Source organism: Monodon monoceros, unplaced genomic scaffold (genome assembly GCF_005190385.1).
Source record: "Monodon monoceros isolate NGI ecotype Baffin Bay Population unplaced genomic scaffold, NGI_Narwhal_1 Super_Scaffold_18, whole genome shotgun sequence".
Lineage (NCBI taxonomy): Eukaryota > Metazoa > Chordata > Mammalia > Artiodactyla > Monodontidae > Monodon > Monodon monoceros.
In genome coordinates this window covers 14,140,750-14,161,581 of record NW_021703774.1, presented here as the reverse complement: position 1 = coordinate 14,161,581, position 20,832 = coordinate 14,140,750, and the positions used below count along the sequence as shown (strand labels likewise).

The 20,832-nt window shown below is 35.6% G+C and overlaps 1 protein-coding gene across 1 annotated transcript in view; it reads left to right on the top strand.

Annotated features, from left to right (window-relative positions):
* The window catches only part of USH2A (usherin), a 788,115-nt gene that overhangs the window by 525,566 nt on the left and 241,717 nt on the right, over positions 1-20,832 (top strand). Inside the window, exons 44-46 of the mRNA XM_029229459.1 lie at positions 6,765-6,974; positions 8,309-8,511; positions 12,223-12,335. Of these exons, the coding sequence (XP_029085292.1) occupies positions 6,765-6,974; positions 8,309-8,511; positions 12,223-12,335 (526 nt within the window). The remainder of the gene's footprint in view (positions 1-6,764; positions 6,975-8,308; positions 8,512-12,222; positions 12,336-20,832) is intronic.

The following is a 20,832-nucleotide window of genomic DNA, read 5'->3' as shown; positions in this document are numbered from 1 at the left end:
AGAATACGGAGATAATAATAATAACTGCCTTAAAATATGATGATAAAGATGAAATAATATATGTTTAGCACTTAGTAATCATTTAGTATTGGTATAAAGTATTGTTCTCTCTCTAAAATGTTTACAATGCTTTCAACAGCATTTTACCAAAAAACTTGGAGAGCCATTTCTTTTGTTTGCTTGCTTTGGGTTTTGTTTTGTTTTATGTTAATCATTTAGAGTCTTTTTTTTTTTTCAAAACAAACTACTTTATATAGATGTATAGTCGATTTACAATGTTGTATTAGTTTCAGGTGTACAGCAAAGTGATTCAGATAGATAGATACATAGATAGATACATAGACACATAGATAGATAGATAGATTCTTTTTCAGATTCTTTTTCATTATAGGTTATTAGTGAAGCCATTTCTAATAAAAAATTGGGACATAATTTTGCAAAGCATTCAGGTAAAAGCATGTCTACAGTAAGCTGAAGGTGGATAAAGACCAAATCTCACTTTATAATTACCTGACTTGGGTAGAAGGTAGAACTACTAACCACTGCTAACTCCCCTTTTCCTTTTAGTGGTGGTGCTGCATGTCCACCAATCTAGACTACCTTTACTAGCCTCCTTTGCAGTTAGTTGTGGCCATGTGACTGTGTTTCTGCCAATAGAATGTGAAAAGAAATATGAGTCTTTTGGGGTCATAACCACAAAACACTAGGTACATGCCTATCTGTTCTCTCTTCAACCTCTCCCTGGACTAGACTGTGGATGCTGCAGTGTTCTCAGTTTCAACTCTGCAGGCATGGCCAACACCCTAAGAGATCCAAAGCCACATAAGAGAAAGAACCTGGGTTCTTGAATGACCACACAGAGCACAATCTGATTCACTTACTTTGAAGCTATTGTGTGAGTTACAGATTAACATTTATTGTATTTAAGTCACTTTATTTAAGGGCTTCTTGGTTACAGTAGCTTAGCTAACTAACTCTGTCCCTGTCTGCCCATATCAGTTCACTTTAAGAGCAGGAATGATCTGTCCTGTTTCCATGGCCAAATATAGAATGATGAATAATTAACACATTTCATATACATCTCCTTTAAATACAGTTTTCTCTGGAAGGTTATTGATTGAAAGGAGCTGGAACACAATGAGAGGCTAAAGGAGCTGGGGGCAGGGTGGGTTCCAAAATGCAGGTATTTGTTTTAGTTGCATAAACTAGATAGAAGGCATCTGATATCTTGCTGGGAAAAATAAGGAGCCTGGCTTGGATCATAGCTCAAGAGACTCTACCCACTTCTTCATGTGAGCAGTTTTACCCTCAGGCAGAGTAAAAATTTTCTTAAGAAGTAGTTGTGATAAGTTCAAGTTTTCCAAGAAGTGCTTAGTTGATGACACAGAGCTCTGCGCAATAGAACTTGGGGAACTGGACTCTAATTTGAGAATCTGTGAGCAAGAAAAACACTTCTATTATAAAATAGCCTTAATAGGTTCCTTCCAAGTTTCCATATTGGAACAAACTTACCACCCACTGAGCCTGCTGAAGAATTCAATCCTAGACAAATCAATTAGGAGACCTATTAAATGGAATGGTTTACTGTAATTGCTCTAGATCAGGGCCACAAACTTTTTTGTAGAGGCCCAGAGAGTAAATACTTTAGGTTTTGCAGGCAATATACATTCTCTGTTGTAACTACTCAGCTTTGCCATTGTGGCATAAAAACAGCAATAGATAACTCTTATGGGCACTGAGATTTGATTTTCACGTGTCGTGAAACACTATTATTCTTTTGATTTTTTTCCCAACAATTTAAAAGTGTAAAAACCATTCTTAGCTCACAGGTTATATACAAAGAGGTGGCAGGCCAGATTTGGCCAACAGGACAGATTTCACTCATGGTAAAATCATGAGTTTGTTGACCCCTGATCTAGATGATAAAGATCTAGAGGACATAACTGATATTGATAACAATCTCTAAAAATAATCCAACAGCATATACAGAGTGTAATCCTTTTGCAAGAGGACTTTCAACCAGCCCATCTAATAACTGTTTTAAATTATTTGGAAATCCATTACCAAGGAGAGGGGCTTGTTCTAGATTTGAGAATTTTCTATGCCTAAGACCACATTTCTGACCTGTACATGGAGAGCACCAGCAAAAATGTCATTTAATAGCAAAGATTTTATCCAAAGTTTATAACCCTCTTCTTCAACTCACTGAGGTTGACCTGATATGCTACAGTTAGAGCAATACCTACTTATAAATGTCTGTGGTCTATAAAATATGGGTTACTGAGAACAGGATTAGAATACCTGAGAAGTATTTCCCAATGTACACATATTTAACGTAATCTCGTAGGAAATCCTCATACCATCCTGCTGCTTCAAACGCAAGTTAGTATTCATAGCTTAACTCCAAAGTATATGTATAACTCTACTTCAGATATTCACACTTTAATTTTGAAGTAAACCTGGTGGCCACAAAAACACTTCAAACTCAACAAGTCTCAAGTGAAACAATACCTTTCAAATCCTCCATCCCATAATTACTCCTATGTTTTCATCTTGGTTCCTAGGATTCACACAACACCCAAGACCAAAACTCGGACTTTTATCTATATCTCTTCCTTATCCCTTTCTAAACTCTCCTGGGTCATTTAAGGACCTTGGCTCTTTCCATGTGGTGCCTCCACATTCCTTCAGGCCTTGAGATCCTTCTCTTGCTGGGAAAACTAGAGACAATCAGAGATGGTCAATTGGTCTTTAACATCTCGGTCCAAAAATGGCACATACTGGCCACATGACCTCACCCAGATGCAAGGAGCCCAGGAAATGTAGTCTACCTATTTGACAAGAAGAGAGACACATGGGTATCGGTGAGTGCTAGGGATTTTTACCACAACTTTTCTGTAGTGATTTTTAAAGTTTAATTGCTATTTAGCCCGTTAATGCTGCTAGTAGTTAGTGATGTCTTTCTTGATTTTTCTGTGTCTCTCCATTCTATGTATGATCAAGAATTTAGTGTAGTGTTACTTTCCTAGCCCTTCTCACCTGCCACTTTCAATGTTTGGTTTATAAATTATCATATAATCATTTTACATAATTAACTTCTCTAGTTTTGATATTTTATCATCAATTCTTAAACTTCCCTAATCTTAAGTTCTGGATCTTGATTCATCTTTTTGTTTTCTAGATAACATTATTGGAAAATTTTTATAATTAAAGTTAAATAAGTTAAATAAATGAGCTATATATTCTCTTAACTTCTGCCTAAATAAGAACATTTGTCTGTTGTCTTTGCACATTCTCTTAATTTTTACCTATATAAGAAAATCTTTCTGCTGTGTTTGCACATAGATAATGACTTAGCTGTGTATGAATTCTTGGATCAAAATATTTTCCCTCAAAACTTCTTGAAATTTTTCCATTATCTTCCAAATTTGTTGTTCCAGAGAAGTCTGAAACTTGCCTGATTTTTTTTTCTCCTTTGTAGATGATATTTTAATTTTTAGTTTATTTGAGAAATGTCATAATGATCCATGATATGCCTGTGTTTGGGTACATTGCCATTATTTTAGCCAAAACTGTATTAATCTATTCAATTTATAGACATAAACCTTCATTTTGGGTCAGGTTTTATGGGATATTTTATATCCATGATTATTTGTTCCATTTATTTTTCAAGTTAATTAAATTTTTTTCATTCTCTGTTCTCAATATCTAAAATTTTGACATTCACTGATTTCTTCTTAGTCATTTTCCTCTTTATTTTTTTCCTGTCCTACATTTTTAACTCTGTCCTTTTCTGCTTTCAATGTGGATTTTAATTCTGCCATTGCTTTTTATGTTTCCTTACTTTCCTTTCTTATTTAAGAAGGTCATTTAATATCTTCATGTCTTCATGTCTGTCTTTCCACAAAACAGTCACCTGTTTCCTAGAGCATCTTTTGCACAAAGGCATGTCCCTTTTGTTATTTTTGAAAACACCATGCAAATGTTTTATAAAGCTTTCAGCTTATTTGTATAGAAGTAGTATATGAAAGACAAATTCTACTTTTGGAAGTTCTGGACAGTGTTTCCCTTATCTTATGCTATCAAGAACCCTTGTAATTCATGTTTTTCTCTTTTCAAAAAGAGAAATGTATTCAGGTCCAGTTTTTACCAATCCACAGGGAGGGTGAAATTTGCTCATCTCCTTATTCCAGCTATTTCAATTCTAACAGCGTTCCTCAAGGTCAGCAACCTTGAATTGTGTGTTGGCCAGTGGAACTGAGGATGTATCTTCTGTTTCTTAGCTGGTTCACTGACTTAGAGCCCACTGAAATTTGAAAACCTTGTTTGAACAATGTAAAAAGACACTCCTTTGCATGTACTGCTCCCTGAACTTCTCACAGTATGACTAGGAATATGAAGATCATTTAATCTATTTAATGTGTTTCTACTGTTTGTCTGTGTTTTGGACTCTGCACTGTAATGTCAATGAAGGAAGAAAGAGGAATGTTGAAGCAGATGGCGAGAGGCAGGGCAGTGCAGAAACCTGGCCCCTGTTGCCTAGAGATGCTGCCTGTTTCTGGTTAGAAGAGTCTCATCCCATGGAGGAAGCAATGGAACTGAACCCCATCTTTTCCTTTCTTCTTTGGGACAACAGATTCTGTTCTGTTTCAGGAGGTTGACATATGGCGCATGGCTAAGAATGGACATTTAATGACATTTCATCCAGATATTGTCATGTGATCTTTGCTCATCTTGAACTTACGGTGCTAGCCCCAATATTTTCAGTGTATATACACAGGTCCATTCCCTGGAACTTGATAGAAGAGATATCAGGCACATTTAACCATGGTAAAATCCATTTATATTTCTGAGTAGAATTTGAAAGCATTTCATTAATACTGTATCTTTAGGTCTTGAATTTCTAACCGGCGTGCTCATGTAACAAACTAAAATACAACAAGAACTTCAAATCTAGCAGACTTTCTGTTATATCTTAGCTGCCATAAATTAATGAGGAATCATACTGTAGGGCAGCAGAAAATAATTCTAATGATAGAAGGAACTTTTGCCCTCACAGAACCAGTGACTTTGCTGTACTCGACAAATATTATCATTTGGGAAAATATCAATGGACACGAAGAGCCAGTTCCCGACAATGCATTATAATGACCTCATTATTAAAGGTGCTTACGTTTTGTGACATCAGAGAAAAGAGACATCTCAATCTCCAGAGTTTTCCAAAGTAGTTGCTAAAGATCTCTTACTATAAACTCTTTCAACTCTACTGGCATACCAAACGTTTTTAACTGTTGCTGGATGCTAGGCCAAAGTGGTAGTGTGCTCAGGAAACAAACAAACAATAAAAATCAAACGAGCATTCAGTTTTGATGTAAGACCCCCCCTCCCCAAGATCTTAATGAACAGGGGTTCTTAAAAGAAAGTCAAGCAGTTCCCAAAACCATATTCCTTTTCATGGCCATACGCCAGGATCTCACATATTAGAGACACTGTACTTCAATGACCATATTCCTTTTCAGGGCCGTACGCCAGGATCTCACATATTAGAGACACTGTACTTCAATAACCATAAAGAGAAATGCCACCTTTCCCTCCCCATCCTTGCTTAGTGCTGCAGAACTGTGTTAACACAAGCTTTTACATACAATTTTTGGAGCTTTTACATACAAAACTCCAACCCCCAACCCTAACACAAATCAAGGTAATAGATCCTGCTTAAGGTCTTCAAAAATAATGGCAATTGAAGCAGAGCAGTATACTGTTTTCTACCTAAGAAAATCTGAGTGTTGTGTGTCTTCTTTTTAAAGCATCGTAATAGGAAAATCATGAGAAGAACTTAGTGCAAGAATGGAGAAATTGGGTGAAAGGAAAAAGAAAACAACAAACTGGTCTTTGAAAGGACAAGGGCTGAGGAATTGCTGAGTTATATTTGTGAGACAGTAAGCAATTCCTTTTAGCATCCTTTAAGAGCTTGTCTACATCATACAGACAACAGTGAACTAGGAGAAAAGGATGGGAGCCTTGATCAAAATTCAAATATCATCCTAGGATCCTACTGAGTGAATCTTTAAGGAGAGCATACTACTTCACTCTGCTACATCAACAGTGCACATAACAGGGTATCTGTCTAAACATTCTTCCAGGTATCACTTAGCAGGTTTTGCTAGCAAGTGAAAAAATTCCTCAAGTTTTAGAATCTGTGTCAGGACATGCCCTCATTTGTATTAGCATAGAGTTCTCTCTAGAACTATTACTTATGGACAGAAGTTCTTCCCTGTACTGCATATTTTTATTTTACTCAATTTCCTTTCATAAGTATTATATCAAAGTTTTGAAGATTAGTTGTATACTTATAAATATTAGGTTGGCCCAGAAGTTCATTTGTTTTTTTTTTTTCATTTGGTTTTAAGTGAAAATAAAAGATAAAAGACACAGTTTTCATTTTCACCAAGAACTTTATTGAACAATGTATTCACTAACCGAACGAACTTTTTGGCCAATCCAATAGCATAATTAAAATATTTAAAAGCAATTTAAAAGTTTATTTTCCTATGAAGTTAAGACTCTATGCAATTAATTATGAGATGGGGGTGGAATCACCTATGTTTAAAAAAGGTAAAACCCAGCACCCCTCTAAGGAATATTCCATAAGCTTTCCCTTTCCTCATTCTAGGAATAGCTAATGATAGTGTATTCTCTGTCTTTTCCCCCGAGACCCTTTTATATCAGCTACACTTACAGTGTCCTGTGTTAATTGTTAACAGCTTTTCAAGACCTACAAGGTGATGTTGAATATTATACACTTTTTTGGAGTTCTGCTACCGCCAATGAATCTCGAAAACTCCTCCCAGATGTAAACTCTCATGTCATTGGCCACTTAAATCCAAACACAGAGTATCGGATTTTTATCTCTGTTTTCAACGGAGTCGCCAGCGTTAACAGTGAAGTGCTGCGTGCAACCACTTGCGACGGCGGTGAGTCCAGATTTCAAGGGATGCTCGGCTTCAGAGATGCGAATGAAATTGATTGGTTCTCGTTGAGGCTGAGATCAGTCATCCTTCCATTATAAAATTTCCGGTGTTGGAGGGAAGGGGGTCGGAGCTAAAATGCTTAAGTGCTGGCTGTCGTCAAGTGGCAGATCAATAAGTGGTCCCGTGGAGACAGCGACACAAGGCTCCAATCATGGGATATTAGCCCAGTTTGTTCCTGTTCTTTTCAGTGTATGCTTAGTTGGGAGCTGATTTCACATCAATACATGGTGACATTTAGAAACATTTCTTTTTAAGAATTGCTCTCAGAAGCAGGATGCTATTCACAACGACAGCCAAGCACAGTGAGGGCCCTCCCTGAGTCAACAGAAATGGTAGGTGGAAGTTCAGCCACTGAGAAAAATTGCCTGACTCATTTCTAAGCCAGTTAGCAAGGGGATGGAAGCAAGGGAAGCAACTTGTGAATCTGAAATGTGTTTGGAATGGTCTTTCTAATCTTTTTGGCTTTCTAAAGTCTCATTATAAACATTATAATATCATTACCTCCAAGCAAGCGTTCCAGGTCATTAACAGAGCACTTTAAGTGTGGAACCCATTTCCCTTCGTGGTGCCAAAGGTTGACACCTTTTGTTTATAAAATAGAACGGATCACAAGGACAATTTTTCAACTAGTTAAGATGAGCTCTTGTGATAAAAATAGGTCTTTGCATAGCTATTTCTGACATGCTTGAATAATTGTATAATTTAACGCCAAGCAAGATTTTTTTTCTAATGTTAGATTTCATCATTACCTATGGTAATCAACATTCCAAATCATTTACATAATGACAATATTGCATCATTGCTTCATATTGCTTGAGTTACAAGCTAGTAACATCAAATGATTTTTCACGTTCCACCAGCCTCGATATATTTGAGTTATATTTTTTTTGCTTAAGGAGCAAATTGTCTTTCTTTTTTTTTTTTTTTCTTCCCTGAGAGGTTTGGAGGAGTGCAGGGATGGGAAAAGAGACAAAGAATAGATATGTGTTAGTGGTGCAGATGGGTGAATAATTTATCATCATATCCCACTGGTCACATAGTATTGAAGATTAGCACTACGCTGGTGGTATAAAGCATTTTACCACCAATTCTCATGGTTTCTAACTGAGAGTATAATAAGCCAATTTACAGAGGACTACAGACTGTGATAACTTCATCAGAGGAAAGCAGATAAGCAACAAACCCTTCACTCAACCTAAATACTAATCGGCATTTAGTTTAACAAGTGCTTTTTCAGAGGCAGCTGGAGTTTATTCAGTTTCTTCCTTTAATTCCAGAGCCTCAGGGCATGCTTCCTCCAGAGGTTGTCATCATCAACAGTACAGCTGTACGTGTCATCTGGACAGCTCCTTCAAACCCAAATGGTGTTGTCACTGAATATTCTGTCTATGTAAATAATCAGCTCTACAAGACTGGAATAAATGTGCCTGGGTCTTTCATTCTGAGAGACCTGTCTCCCTTAATGATCTATGACATTCAGGTTAGAACGTTGTTTTTTTGAAGGTTAAGCTTATGGGTGTGTTAAATAAAACATGCTGGGTTATGTCTCTTAGTGGATACCTTCCATCTTGGTTACACATGATTTATTTGCTGGGGAAGGGAAGAGAAAAGAGGGAAATTGATCTGGATTAAATCTGTTTGGGGCGGGCAAACACACGAGTCACTGGAGAGGGGATAATGGGACTGTGGAAAGTGATGGTGATGAGGATGGTAATGATACTGTCACTGGCAAAAGGAAGCAGATCATGTGTTTGCAGTCAGTCTTGCCAAGCAGCTTGCCTTTTTCCTGGTTCTTTTACTGATAACAAAACCAGAATTAGCCTATAACTGTGGAGATCTTCTTTCTACTCCTATTTCTGCTACTTATTAAATGTCATAACTTTAGGGAAGTTACGTAACCTCTCTTGGTGTTGATTGTCTCTTTTGTAAGAGCAAAGGACTAGATGGCTTAAAACATTCTATCCCCCTCTAGCACTCTGTGATTCTGAACCCAACACCAATAACAAAAATAAATGAATGTATGGCAGACGAAGAATATTAAAAGATTTTATCTGAGGATGAAAGAAATATATCTGTTCATCCTTCAACAAATGTTCAATGATCCTCACCTATATGAAAGCAATTGTATTTAAGTTTTTTGCCCTCGGGCCTCTTTGAGAATCTGTTGAAGTCAGTGCACACTGCCCTAGAAAAATGTGTATATTTTGATGTTTATATGACAAAAGTTAACATGCAATTTCAGAGGGTGCATTGACCATTTGAGAGCCAACTGCTAGATCTCTTTGAGATCTACTGACCTTAAAAGTAGAAAGAATATAAAGAATATTAAGGCATATGAAACAAGGAGCTTACCTTCAAGGAATTGGACATCTTGTCAGAGCGCTAGGATATGAAAGATAACAAGGCCAAATGCAAAAATTAATGGTAAAAACAGGATTTTTCAGAAGCTCAAAGTTTAGAGAGAAGGGTTGCCATATGGTAAATTTTTAACTAAACTATGCTCCTTCTAAAATTTATAAGAGCTTTTAAAATATTTTTCAGAAGATATTAAGTGCGGAAGTTGTATTTGACCACGGAAAACTTCACTGGCTCTGTTCATTAAGTGAACATTTCCCCAGCCCCTTCTTTCCCACACATATGAAGGTGAAACATATGTAAGCATCTAGCTACAACCAATGCATTAGCCTCTCCACTACTAGGCCTAGCTTCCTAAGAAAATGACATAAAAAGATATTTCATAAAAGAAGAAATGTGCATTGATTATTTTTCATTATGTTCCATGATTCCCATCTACCCACCTGAGTTACCTTAGCCTGGACCAGTGGACTGATATTTTTGTTCATGACTCTTAGAGTGAATCTATGTATATGTGTAGCTCATCAGTCACATTATAAAATGAAAATCACATTCAGAATACATAGAAATAGAACTTTATGAACCAGGTTAGCATAGGAAGGTGATGAAGGATTTGCTGTATTTTCCTCTTTGGGACGCTGGTGGAGAAAACCAACTGAGCCCTTGAAAGGCAGCTTATTCATTTGCTTTATAGGACTCAAAATACATCCTGGGGGTGAGATCACTGGGTGCTGTGCATGCATGTCCAGCATCAGCCTTCCAACCATAGAGCAAGAGTTGACATGTAAGCGTTCCAGGCATGTTCTACTCTGACAGGCTTCACTCATACCTATTGGTTTGAGTCACTAATGGCCTGAGGAGAGTGCATTTTGATCCAATTTGGGACATGGAAACAGATGAGGAGACAAAAGACCAAATTAGAATCTAACACTTAGATTTTGTTATAAGATGTTCTTATTCTTCATAACTGTATTTTTATGAAGCTCCTCACCGTCCAGAAATGCTGCACTTGAAATAGTTGTTGCATTACTGGGAATTTGAATATCAAATTTCAAAGATTTTTATTTCTGATGTGAAGGGTGATTTGGCTCCATTTAAAATATGCACTTAACTGATATGCCTAATACTTTAAAACTAAGATTCTCTATACTAACCCCCTCTGTAAAATAGCCACTGATTTTAAAGCAGACATGTAGATGCACCAACGCATCTGCTTTTTTGAATGAATCATTTTACATATCCCTTTCTAAAGGGAATAAGCATTTCCATTTTTAATTCAATTTTATCTCTTTTTATGCCCCAAAGATGGAGACTTGGAATATTGCATTATCAAGGAAGTGAAAATATTGACACATTTCTCTAAAGTCAAAGTAAAAGCTTTCTGGAGAATCATTTAAATACACTTAAGTTTAGAACTTAAAGCTGTGCTTATTATTTAGATAATAAGACAGTAGGGTACAGTAAAGCCTGAATCAGATATTTCATATCTTATCAGCTTGATCATATTCCCTGATTTCTCTGACCCCTCCAGTTACAAACTCCTGAATGTGGTGTTGTAAAGATTCAATAAAATTATCTGTGCAAGCACCCATCATAATATTTGGCATATAAAAGATTCAGTTGAGTTGATTTTGAGTTATCTCACTATGCATCATATAGTCAAATATTTCCCAATATGCATGAAGTTTTGTCCTTAATTCTATTATAGCAAGCATATTTTAAGTTCACCTGCCTGTAAGTTTTTTGAGGTTTCATTGGACATATTCAGAGTAAACAGCCTTGACAGTGTTTAAATATCTACTAAATATTAGCTCGAAATGCTATGTGGCATAAATATATCACACAAAAGCATTATAAAAACTCCCATTTAGGTGCAAACTGCCCCATGAACAAAGCGATGTAGCTACTAAATATAACACATAGCGCATTTGTCTTTCCTCAAACGCCAGTTGAAATTCAGAGAACTGTGTTGCTTTAAAGGCTCAGGATTAGTGTTTAAGATTCATCAGTATCTAGTATCCTCCATTTATGTATTAAATGCTGAAAGTAAATTAGCATTGGAAAAAGTGCAGTTCCTCTTTGGTTTACACTTTAATGGAGAGCAGAAGGGTGTCGCTTTGTAGATTGTCCACAAGCGACCTCCTGTATGTTCATCTGTCTCTCCCCCCTCTTATCGAATATGTTCCTTCTGTGTTACTGATGCTTGATGAACCTGATTTCTAATCTTTAGTTATTCCACCCTCCTCGGTTTTTATTCAGATTAGGTGGCAGAATTAAAGGGTGAGTGATGAGTTTCTGCTGTGATTAAGGTAAAAATACAATTGCAGCTGGAACAAATGGATATAAAATAGCTCAGCCATATTGGAAAGCTTCCCTAGACCTCATTTTTCTTCCATTAGACATTAGCATTGAGGCTATTTGCTATAAAGTGTCAAGACTTCCAGAAGATATCATCATTACCCTCTCTTGTTATAGATCCGGAGAGCAGTATGCAGTGATAACATATTATGCTTGCCAACTGTCACCTAAACATCCTCCCTTCCTTAACTGTGCTCCAAATAGACGAATATGTGTGTCTCTTTCTGAATGGTTGGAACCAGAAACTAAACATCACCATTTGAATCACTAGATCAATTGTTCTGAGCTCATTTCTGTGCTTTATTTTGACCTTTCCCACCAGACTCAATTAACATAAAAAATTAAGATTGATTAAACCCTAAGATGCTGTAGAGAACTATGAGACTCCTGTGAAATGAGGGTGGGTGAGGTTCAGTCCATCGGCAATCTGTATTTTGAAAATATTTGCAATAATTCGTTTCTAAACTAACATTTGCAGGTTGAAGTCTGCACAAAATATGCCTGTGTGAAAAGCAATGGAACCCAGATCACCACCATGGAAGATAGTCCAAGTGATATACCAGCTCCCACAATTCATGGCATCACTTCAAGGTACAAATTTTTGTCAATTAACCTAAAGAACTGATCATAAACAATGAAAATAAAAATCAAAGGTATCATCCCAGCCATGATAATCTCATTTAGTAGATTACTATAAATATGTGTGTAAATCAAATGTTTGATATTATTAGGTATTGATCTCCAATAGACACGTCCCCTAACATTTAAGCTTTGATATCCCTGATTGCCCAGCTTCACTTCCTTTTACTCAGTAATTGTGAACAAATGCTGAAGTGCATGGAAAAGTTGTCCTTCAGTAAATCCTTTCGTGAGGCAAATAATACAACTTTAACTAGAATGACTACCTTCTAACTTAATCTCTTTGAAAAAATTAGATTTAGAGATATCAGATTCCCCTAAAGCTAGAAACATCTGTAAAATAATTACGGGAGATAAATTATTGAATAACTGTTACCAATTTTACCAGATTCTTCATAGAATCCTTTTATTTTTCTGTATACTTTTGTTGCTGAGCAGTGATCAAAGTTTGAAAGTGAGCCTCTTTTCAATTCAAAATAGCAATAAGAAGAAAAAGATTTAACATCAAGTTTCCCAAGCCAAAAGTGATATTAAGTTTTCATCTCTCTGTATCAAGCCAGGGCTAGAGAAAGAAACCTGAGTATTCCCATATCGTACTTTTGCCCCAACCAAATGAATCACCCTTCATCTACACACACATACACACATACACACACCCCATGTACACACATGCACACTGGCTAAAATAATCAACCTGTTATAAAATATTTCAATTCTGAAGGATTCCTTTATGACGTATTGAAATTTCTAGGTCTTCTTTTTGTTAATCAGTTCAATAGTATCTGTACTGATTTGGGGAACTAGTGATTAAAATAATTAGAAAAACTCAAGTAATTGTATTCTTAGATGTTCGGAGCAAGAGTCATATCTTGTTTTCTTGAGTACATCTATAAAACACATGATGATATCTATCTAATGTAGGATATGTTCGTTAATTGATAATTCCCTCAGCAGATTTTGCCCACCTATCCACAGGATTGCCTACCTTGTAGGGGGAAAATGGTCAAGTTTAAGGGATACCAAAAAGCTTTATTTATTTTTTCAGCAAACACGATTGTGGGTATAATAATATAAGAAGTGAAAGGAATACAAAGAAATATAAGACATGGTTATAAATTTACACAGTTCCAGTCGACTGTGGGAGACACTGCCCTAAGCAAATATTTATAGAACAGTGTGAGAAACACTACAACAGAAGCTTATAATGTGCAAGAAGTGCATAAAAAAATACCAAGCTCTACCCATGATTATCAGTGAAGGCATCATGAAAGATGTGACATTTGAGTTCATTCTTAAAGACCTCAAGGAAGAAGTATAGGTAGGTGGGTGGATGTTGTCACATTTCTTGCCTGTTAGCATCCCTGTGACTCAAGCTCAGGTGAATGGCATAAGGGAATATGTCTTAGATTACATATTTACATGTAGCTAAAAATAATATGCAGGCTTTTTTAGAAATGGAGCAAATACCCGTATGTTTCTCTGCCTCTAAGATATTTTTTTAAGAAGATGCTTGCAGACGATAACAGAGAAAAAATATTTTTTAGTTGTGGTTAAAGACTGCTTATCCCCAAATATAGTAAATTGGTGGCAAAAACGTTAAAAAGGGTATACAACAAGAGCAAGGAAAATAGCAAAGCAGATGACAATAACAGAAGAGAGATTTTAACACAATTTTTGAAAGCAGTATTTGGCAGGGAGAGGCAAATGACTTTGTACAGTGGTGAAATTTACAACCAAAGTGTTGGTTGGCAGAGGGAGATAATGACACAAAACAAACTAATTTGCTCTGCCTGGGAGAACCTCAATGGCTGAGCACTTAACAAGCTTTCAGAATTGTGAAGAAGAGGAAGATGGGGTAAAGTTCAAAGCTGAAAGTTTACAAAAGAGTGGTTGGGACCTGTAATTAGTCAGGGTTCTCCAGAGAAACAAAACCAAAAGTGAAGACTCAGGAAAGCTGGGGGTGTAGTCCCAGTCCGGGTCCAAAGTTTTGAGAATTAGAGGTGCCAGTGGTATAAATCCCAGTCCAAGTCTGAGAGTGAGAGAAGACTGATTAGATCAGGTAGTCAGGAAGAGAGAGGAAATTCTCCCTTCCTTCACCTTTTCATTCCACTCAGACCCTCAACTGACTGGGTGATATGCCCACCTACATTATGCAGAGCAATCTGCTTTACTGAGTCCACAGATTCAAAAATGCTAATATCATCAGAAACAACCTTGCAGATACACCCAGAAATTATGTTTAGCCAAATGCCTGGACACCCTGTGGCCCAGTCAAGTTAAAAATTAGCCATTACATAAAATTAGCCATTACAGAATACAAGGTTGCCTACCTCTGTATTATTCATCCATGTGTCTATTTTTCTTCCACCATGTGGGATATCCCATCACCTGGAGATTAGAAGTTTTTTTCTCAAGAAACTGAACAGAGGTATTTAGGAATTAGGGCTACTAGACACAGTGGAAATCTGGGATGAGGGGCAAAGGTAAAAATCATGTTAAAGTGGTAGACTACAATTAGAATGATGGCACCTCAGTGGCTTTCCCCACCTCTGTTTTTAGAAACAAATATCTAGTCATAAATGTTTCCACACAGGAAGGGCATTCTTCTCTGGAAAAGTTTGAATGACTCCAAATAAAATACGTCCGGGAACTAGCAGATAGGGATCACCTAACAGAAAAGGTAGCTAACCATCTAGTCACACAGTAGTAAAGTACATCAGTCAACAAGCCTCACTCATATACAATATAAAGCTTCTAGTCATCTTTTTTTAATCTCAAAGATGAAGAGAAACAAAATTAAAACAGAGGAATAATTCAATAGGCACAGGGACAATGCAGGATGAGGAAAATATCCATAACAATCTCAGAGGGATAAAAAGACATCCTCTATCTATAAAACAACACCAAAAAATCCTACTTGGAAAAAAGAATCAAAGTAAAAAGCAGGATGTGAGGGGTGGGGGGGGAGTACCTCATGGAAATTAAAAGTGTGAGAGCTGAATTGGAAATTTAAGGTAAAGTCTCTGAAAGTGCAATAAAAAGTAAATATGTTAATACAAATGAAATTTTTAGGAAAAAGTTTTAAAATCCAGGAAATCAAATATTTGGATAATAAGAGTTCCAGAAAGAGAGAACAGAGGAAAAAGAAGGGGGAAAATAATCAAAGAAAAATGACAAGAAAATATGCCCCCCCCGAAAAAGGAAAAGACAATATCCCAGAACCAAAGATACCAGTATGTAGATTAAAAGCTACTATAGATACTAGCACAGTGATTGAAATAAGAGCCAATAAAGGGATATCATCAGGAAATTTCAAAATACCAGGTTAAAAAAGCACATCCAAAAAACTTCTAGGAGGAAAAGACAGATAGTGTACATACTGCATTGGGAATTTGAATAGCATTATCAGACTATAAACAGTAACATTCATTGCTAAGAAAACAATGAAACCATGCCTTAAAATTCTGAATTAAAAAAAGAACCTTTTCGTCTTATCAATTCCATACTCAGTCAGATATCAACTGATATTGTTTTGGATTAGCAGAGAGGCAATTTAAGACAGGTGAAGAGAAAAAAATATAGATTCTGTAAAAACTGACAAGGGTGTGAAGAGAACTGCCTAATTTTAACAATGAATTAAACTTCCAAAAAGATTCTGGGCTTGCTAAATTTGTTTACTTTTTAATTATTCTCTTAATTTTTTTATTTTGGTTTTTAATTTACATATAGTAAAATACACTCTTTGTTGCTTCACAGTTTTATGAGTTTTGACAAGTACATATGAACTTGTCAAACATATGAACACCATTACAGTTAAGATATAACACTGTTTCATTATGTCAGAATATTTCTTCACACTGGCCCCTTTATAGCCACTTCCTTCCTCCTCCACCCTCCTCCAAACTGAGCAAACACTGCTCTGTTCTGTTCTCTATAATTTTTCCTGTTCCATGTTGTCATATAAGTGGAATTATACAGTATGTAGCCATTTAAGCCTGGCTCCTTTCACTCCACATAATGCATTTAAGATTCATCCATGTTATTGCATATATTAATAGTTTGTTAATTTTTGTCACTGAATAGTATTCCATTGTATGAATATACCGCAGCTTGTGTACCATTTGGGTAGTTTCCAGTTCTTGGTGAGTATGAATAAAGTTGATATAAACATTATGTACGTAACGTGAATGTAGATTCTCATTTCACATGGGTAAATAACTAAGAGTTGGATTGCGGAATCATAGCATAAGTTTACATTTTACTTACTTTATAAGAAACTGCCAGGAAAGGTGGGGAATGGGATGAATTGGGAGGTTGGGATTGACATATATACACTATTGATCCTACGTATAAAATAGATAACTAATGAGACCCTACTGTATAGCACAGTGAGCTCTACTCAGTGCTCAGTGGTGACCTAAACGGGAAGGAAATCCAAAAAAGAGGGGATATAGGTATACTTATAGCTGATTCACTTTGCTGTACAGTAGAAACTAACACAACATTGTAAAGCAATTATATTCCCAAAAAAATTAATTTAAAAAAAAGAAACTGCCAAACCAATTTCCAAAGTGACTGTAACATCTTGCATTCCTACTAGCATTGTATGAGAATTCCAGTTGCTTCTCATCTTTGCTAGAACTTGATATTCTGCAAGAATTTTTTCCCTCTCTCTCTTTCTCTCTCTCTCTAGCTCTTTTAATAGATGTTTAGTGGTGTGTCATTATGGTTTTAATTTACATTTATTTCCATGATGATTAATGATATTGATCATCTTTGCAAATGCTTTTTTGGCATTTGTTTTCTCCTTTGATGAAGTTCGTTTTCAAATATCTTATTAATTTTTTACTTGGATTTGTTGCTTTCTTATTGTTGAGTTCATATTTTTGAAGTATATTTTGGATTTGAATTTTTTGTCAGTTATATAATTTGCAAATATTTTCCTCTCATTTATGGCTTGTCTCTTCATTCTCTTAATTGTTTTTATTTAGAGCAAAGTTTTAAATTTCGATAAAGTTCAGTTTATCACTTTTTTCATTCATGGACTGTGCATTTGGTGTTGTATCTAAGAAATCCTTACCTGAGTCAAGTCACAAAGATTTCCTCTTATTTTTTCTACTAGAAGTTTCATATGTTTACATTTTGAATTTATGTCTATGATTCATTTTATGTTAATTTTTCTATAAACTGAGAGGTGGGTCAAGGTTAACATCTTTGCGTAGGGATATCCAATTTTTCCAACACAATTTGTTGGAAAGACTATATCTTCTCCTTTGGACTGCTTTTAGACCTTTGTCAAAATCAATTTAACACATTTTATAGGTCATTTTTGAACTCTCTATTCTGTTCAGTTTATCAATGTGCATATTCATTTACCAGTATCATACAATCTTAATTACTGTAGCTTTACAGTAAGTTGTAAAATCATGTATTATGAGTTCTTCAACTTTAGGCTTTTTAAAAAATTTTCTGACCTTTCTCATTACTTTGCTTTTCCATATAAATTTTAGAATCAGTTTGTCAATATCTATAAAGTCCTTCTGTCATTTTGATTACGACTGCATTTAATCTATAGTTCAATACAGGGAGAAGTGACATCTTAACAATACCACATCTTCCAATTCATAAATACAGCATATTGCTCGTTTATTTGCATCCTCTTTCATTTATTTCATCAGTGTTTTGTAGAATTCAGTGTTCAGATCCTACACATATTTCATAAGATTTATACCTACTATTTATTTTGGGGAGTACCACTCTTAATGGTTCTTTAAAAACATTGAAATCCAATTGTTTATCGCTAGAGTGTGGAAACAATTAATTTTTGTATAATGACCTTGTATGCAGCAACCTTGCTAAACTCATTATGAGTTTTAGGATCTTTTAGGAGCTTTTTTGTAGATTCCCTGGGTCTGCATAGATCCTCTGCAAAAATAAACAATTTATTTCTTCCTTTGCAATTTGTGTGTCTTTTACTTCTTTTTCCTGCCTTATTGCCTTGGCTCATTCAGTAAGGTGGACACCCTTGACTTGTTCCTATTCTTTTACCATTACATGTGATGTTACCTATGAATTTTTTAGAGATACCTTTTATCGGGTTGAAGTCTTCTCTTTTATTTCTAGTTGCTGAGAGTTTTTATCATAAATGGATATTGAATTTTGTTAAATGCCTTTTTTGCATATAATTTGTTAATATGGTTAATTATATAGATTGATTTTCAAGTAATTAACCAGTCTGTATTATCTGGATAAACCCCACTTGGTTGTGATGTATTTTCCTTTCTATACATGCAATTTGCTGTTATCTTATTGAGGACGTTTATGACTATCCTCATAAAATATATTGAACTGTTTTTATTTCTTGTAATGTCTTTGCCTGGTTTTGGTAACATGGTAATTCTGGCCCCATAAAATAAGTTGGAAAATATTCCCTCCTCTGCTATTTTCTGGAAGAGATTGTGCGAAAAGGTATTTATTTCTTAAATGTGGTAGAATTCACCAGTGAATCTCACCTTTGCCTAGTTTTCCTTGTTGAAAGGTATTTTACTCAGAATTTAATTTCCTTAACAGTGTAGGATGACTCAAGGTATCTATTTCTTCTTGAGTGAGATCTGTAATCTTGTGTTTGCAAAGAATTGGTTAATTTCACCAAATTTATCAAATTTATGGGCAGAAAGTTGTAATGTTTGTAGAGTCTGGATTTATTTGCATTCTTTCATTTCTGATAACAGTAATAAGTGTCTTCTCTCTTTCATAGTCAATCAGTCTAGAGTTTTATCAATTTTGTGGATCTTTTCAAAGAACCATCTTTTGGTTTTATTGCTTTTTCTCTATTGTTTTATGTTTTCCATTTCATTGATTTCTGCTCTTTATTGATTTTTTTCTTCTTCTTCCTTTGGATTTGTCTTACTCTTCTTTTCCAGTTTCTTAGAGAGGAAAGCTACATTATTGATTTGAGATCTTTCTTCTTTTTGACTAGAACCATGTAAAGTTATGAGCTTTCCTCTAAGCCCTGCTTCAGGTGAATCTCAGAAAGTTTGAAATGTTGCATTTTCTTTCATTTAGTTCAAAATACTTTTTAATTTTCTTAATACTTCTGCTTTGACTCATGAATTATTTTAGAAGTGGTTTGCTTAATTCCCAAATATTTTGAGGTTTTTCAGATAAGTTGTGAATGTGAATTTCTAGTACCGTTCTGTTATGATCTGAAACATGGTTTTATAATTTCAGTTCTTTCACATTAGTTAAGATTTATTTTATGGCCTAAAATATGATCTGTCATGGTGAATATTCTATGTGCACTTGAGGAGAATGTGTGTTCTGCTGTTGTTAGAGCATTTTATAAATGTCAGTTAGGTCGAGTTGAGTGATAGTGATGTTCAGGTCATCTATACACTTAGTGATTTCCTGCCTGGTTGTTCTATCACTTATTGTGAGAGGCATGTTGAAATCTCCAAATATAACTGTGGGCTTATCTATTTCTTTTTTAGAACTATCAGTTTTTGCCCCGTGTATTTTGTTGCTTTATTATGAGGTGCATATATATATTTCAGATTGTTGTGCCTTGGTAAATTGATCCTTTTGTCATTGTGTAATATTCCTTTTTCTTCCTGATAATTTTCTTGTCATCATGTATATTGTGTCTAATACTAATACAGCCACTCCAGCTTTCTTTGGATTAGTGTAATTTTGAGTGATTTCGGATTGTGTCCTGAACATTTTAAATATCAGGTTGTGATCTGAGTCCTGTTAAAATCCTCTGAAGAAGGTTGGAGTTTTTGTTTCAACAGGCAATCAACTGGTTAGCTTCAGACTGAAAATTCTGTCTTGGCTTATGTGGTCAATGGCTGTAATATCAGTTCATCTTTCAAAAGCTTTGCTGTGCTGCTTTATATCTGCCCCATGCATGCACCTCTCAGTGGCTAATCTGGTATTTAGTTGGGGGATTATGTAATGGTTCAGATCTCAAAGTCTTTGCTACAGTGCTCAGATTTCCTTTGCCTGTGAGGCAACCATGCATGTGCAGCTTGGAGTTGAGTTAGAACTTGTATTGGTTCATGTATAGAATTAGTAGACTGCCTAGCTTTCTCTTCTCTGAGATTTCCCCCATGTTTTTCACATCACTTGGACTCCCTTTCCCAAATCTTTGGCTAGAAAGACATGGTTTCTCTTGTAATTTTAGCTTCCCAATATACCTCACAGTTTACATAAATGGGGTTGTTTGGGGGACAGTGAGATTAGAGAGAAAATAGAGGAAAAAATAAACGAGATTTTGGACCACAGGGGTGCTTTCCCCGATTCCTCTGGTCAGACAGCTTGTTTTTTCTCAGGATTTTAGATTCTCATTTGGCCAGGACTGCCACCATGCAGCTCCTTGGCTGGAATCATCCTCAGAGCAGGAAAAAAGAGAGGAAAAAGAGGAAATAAAATGAAACAGGAATACCCATCA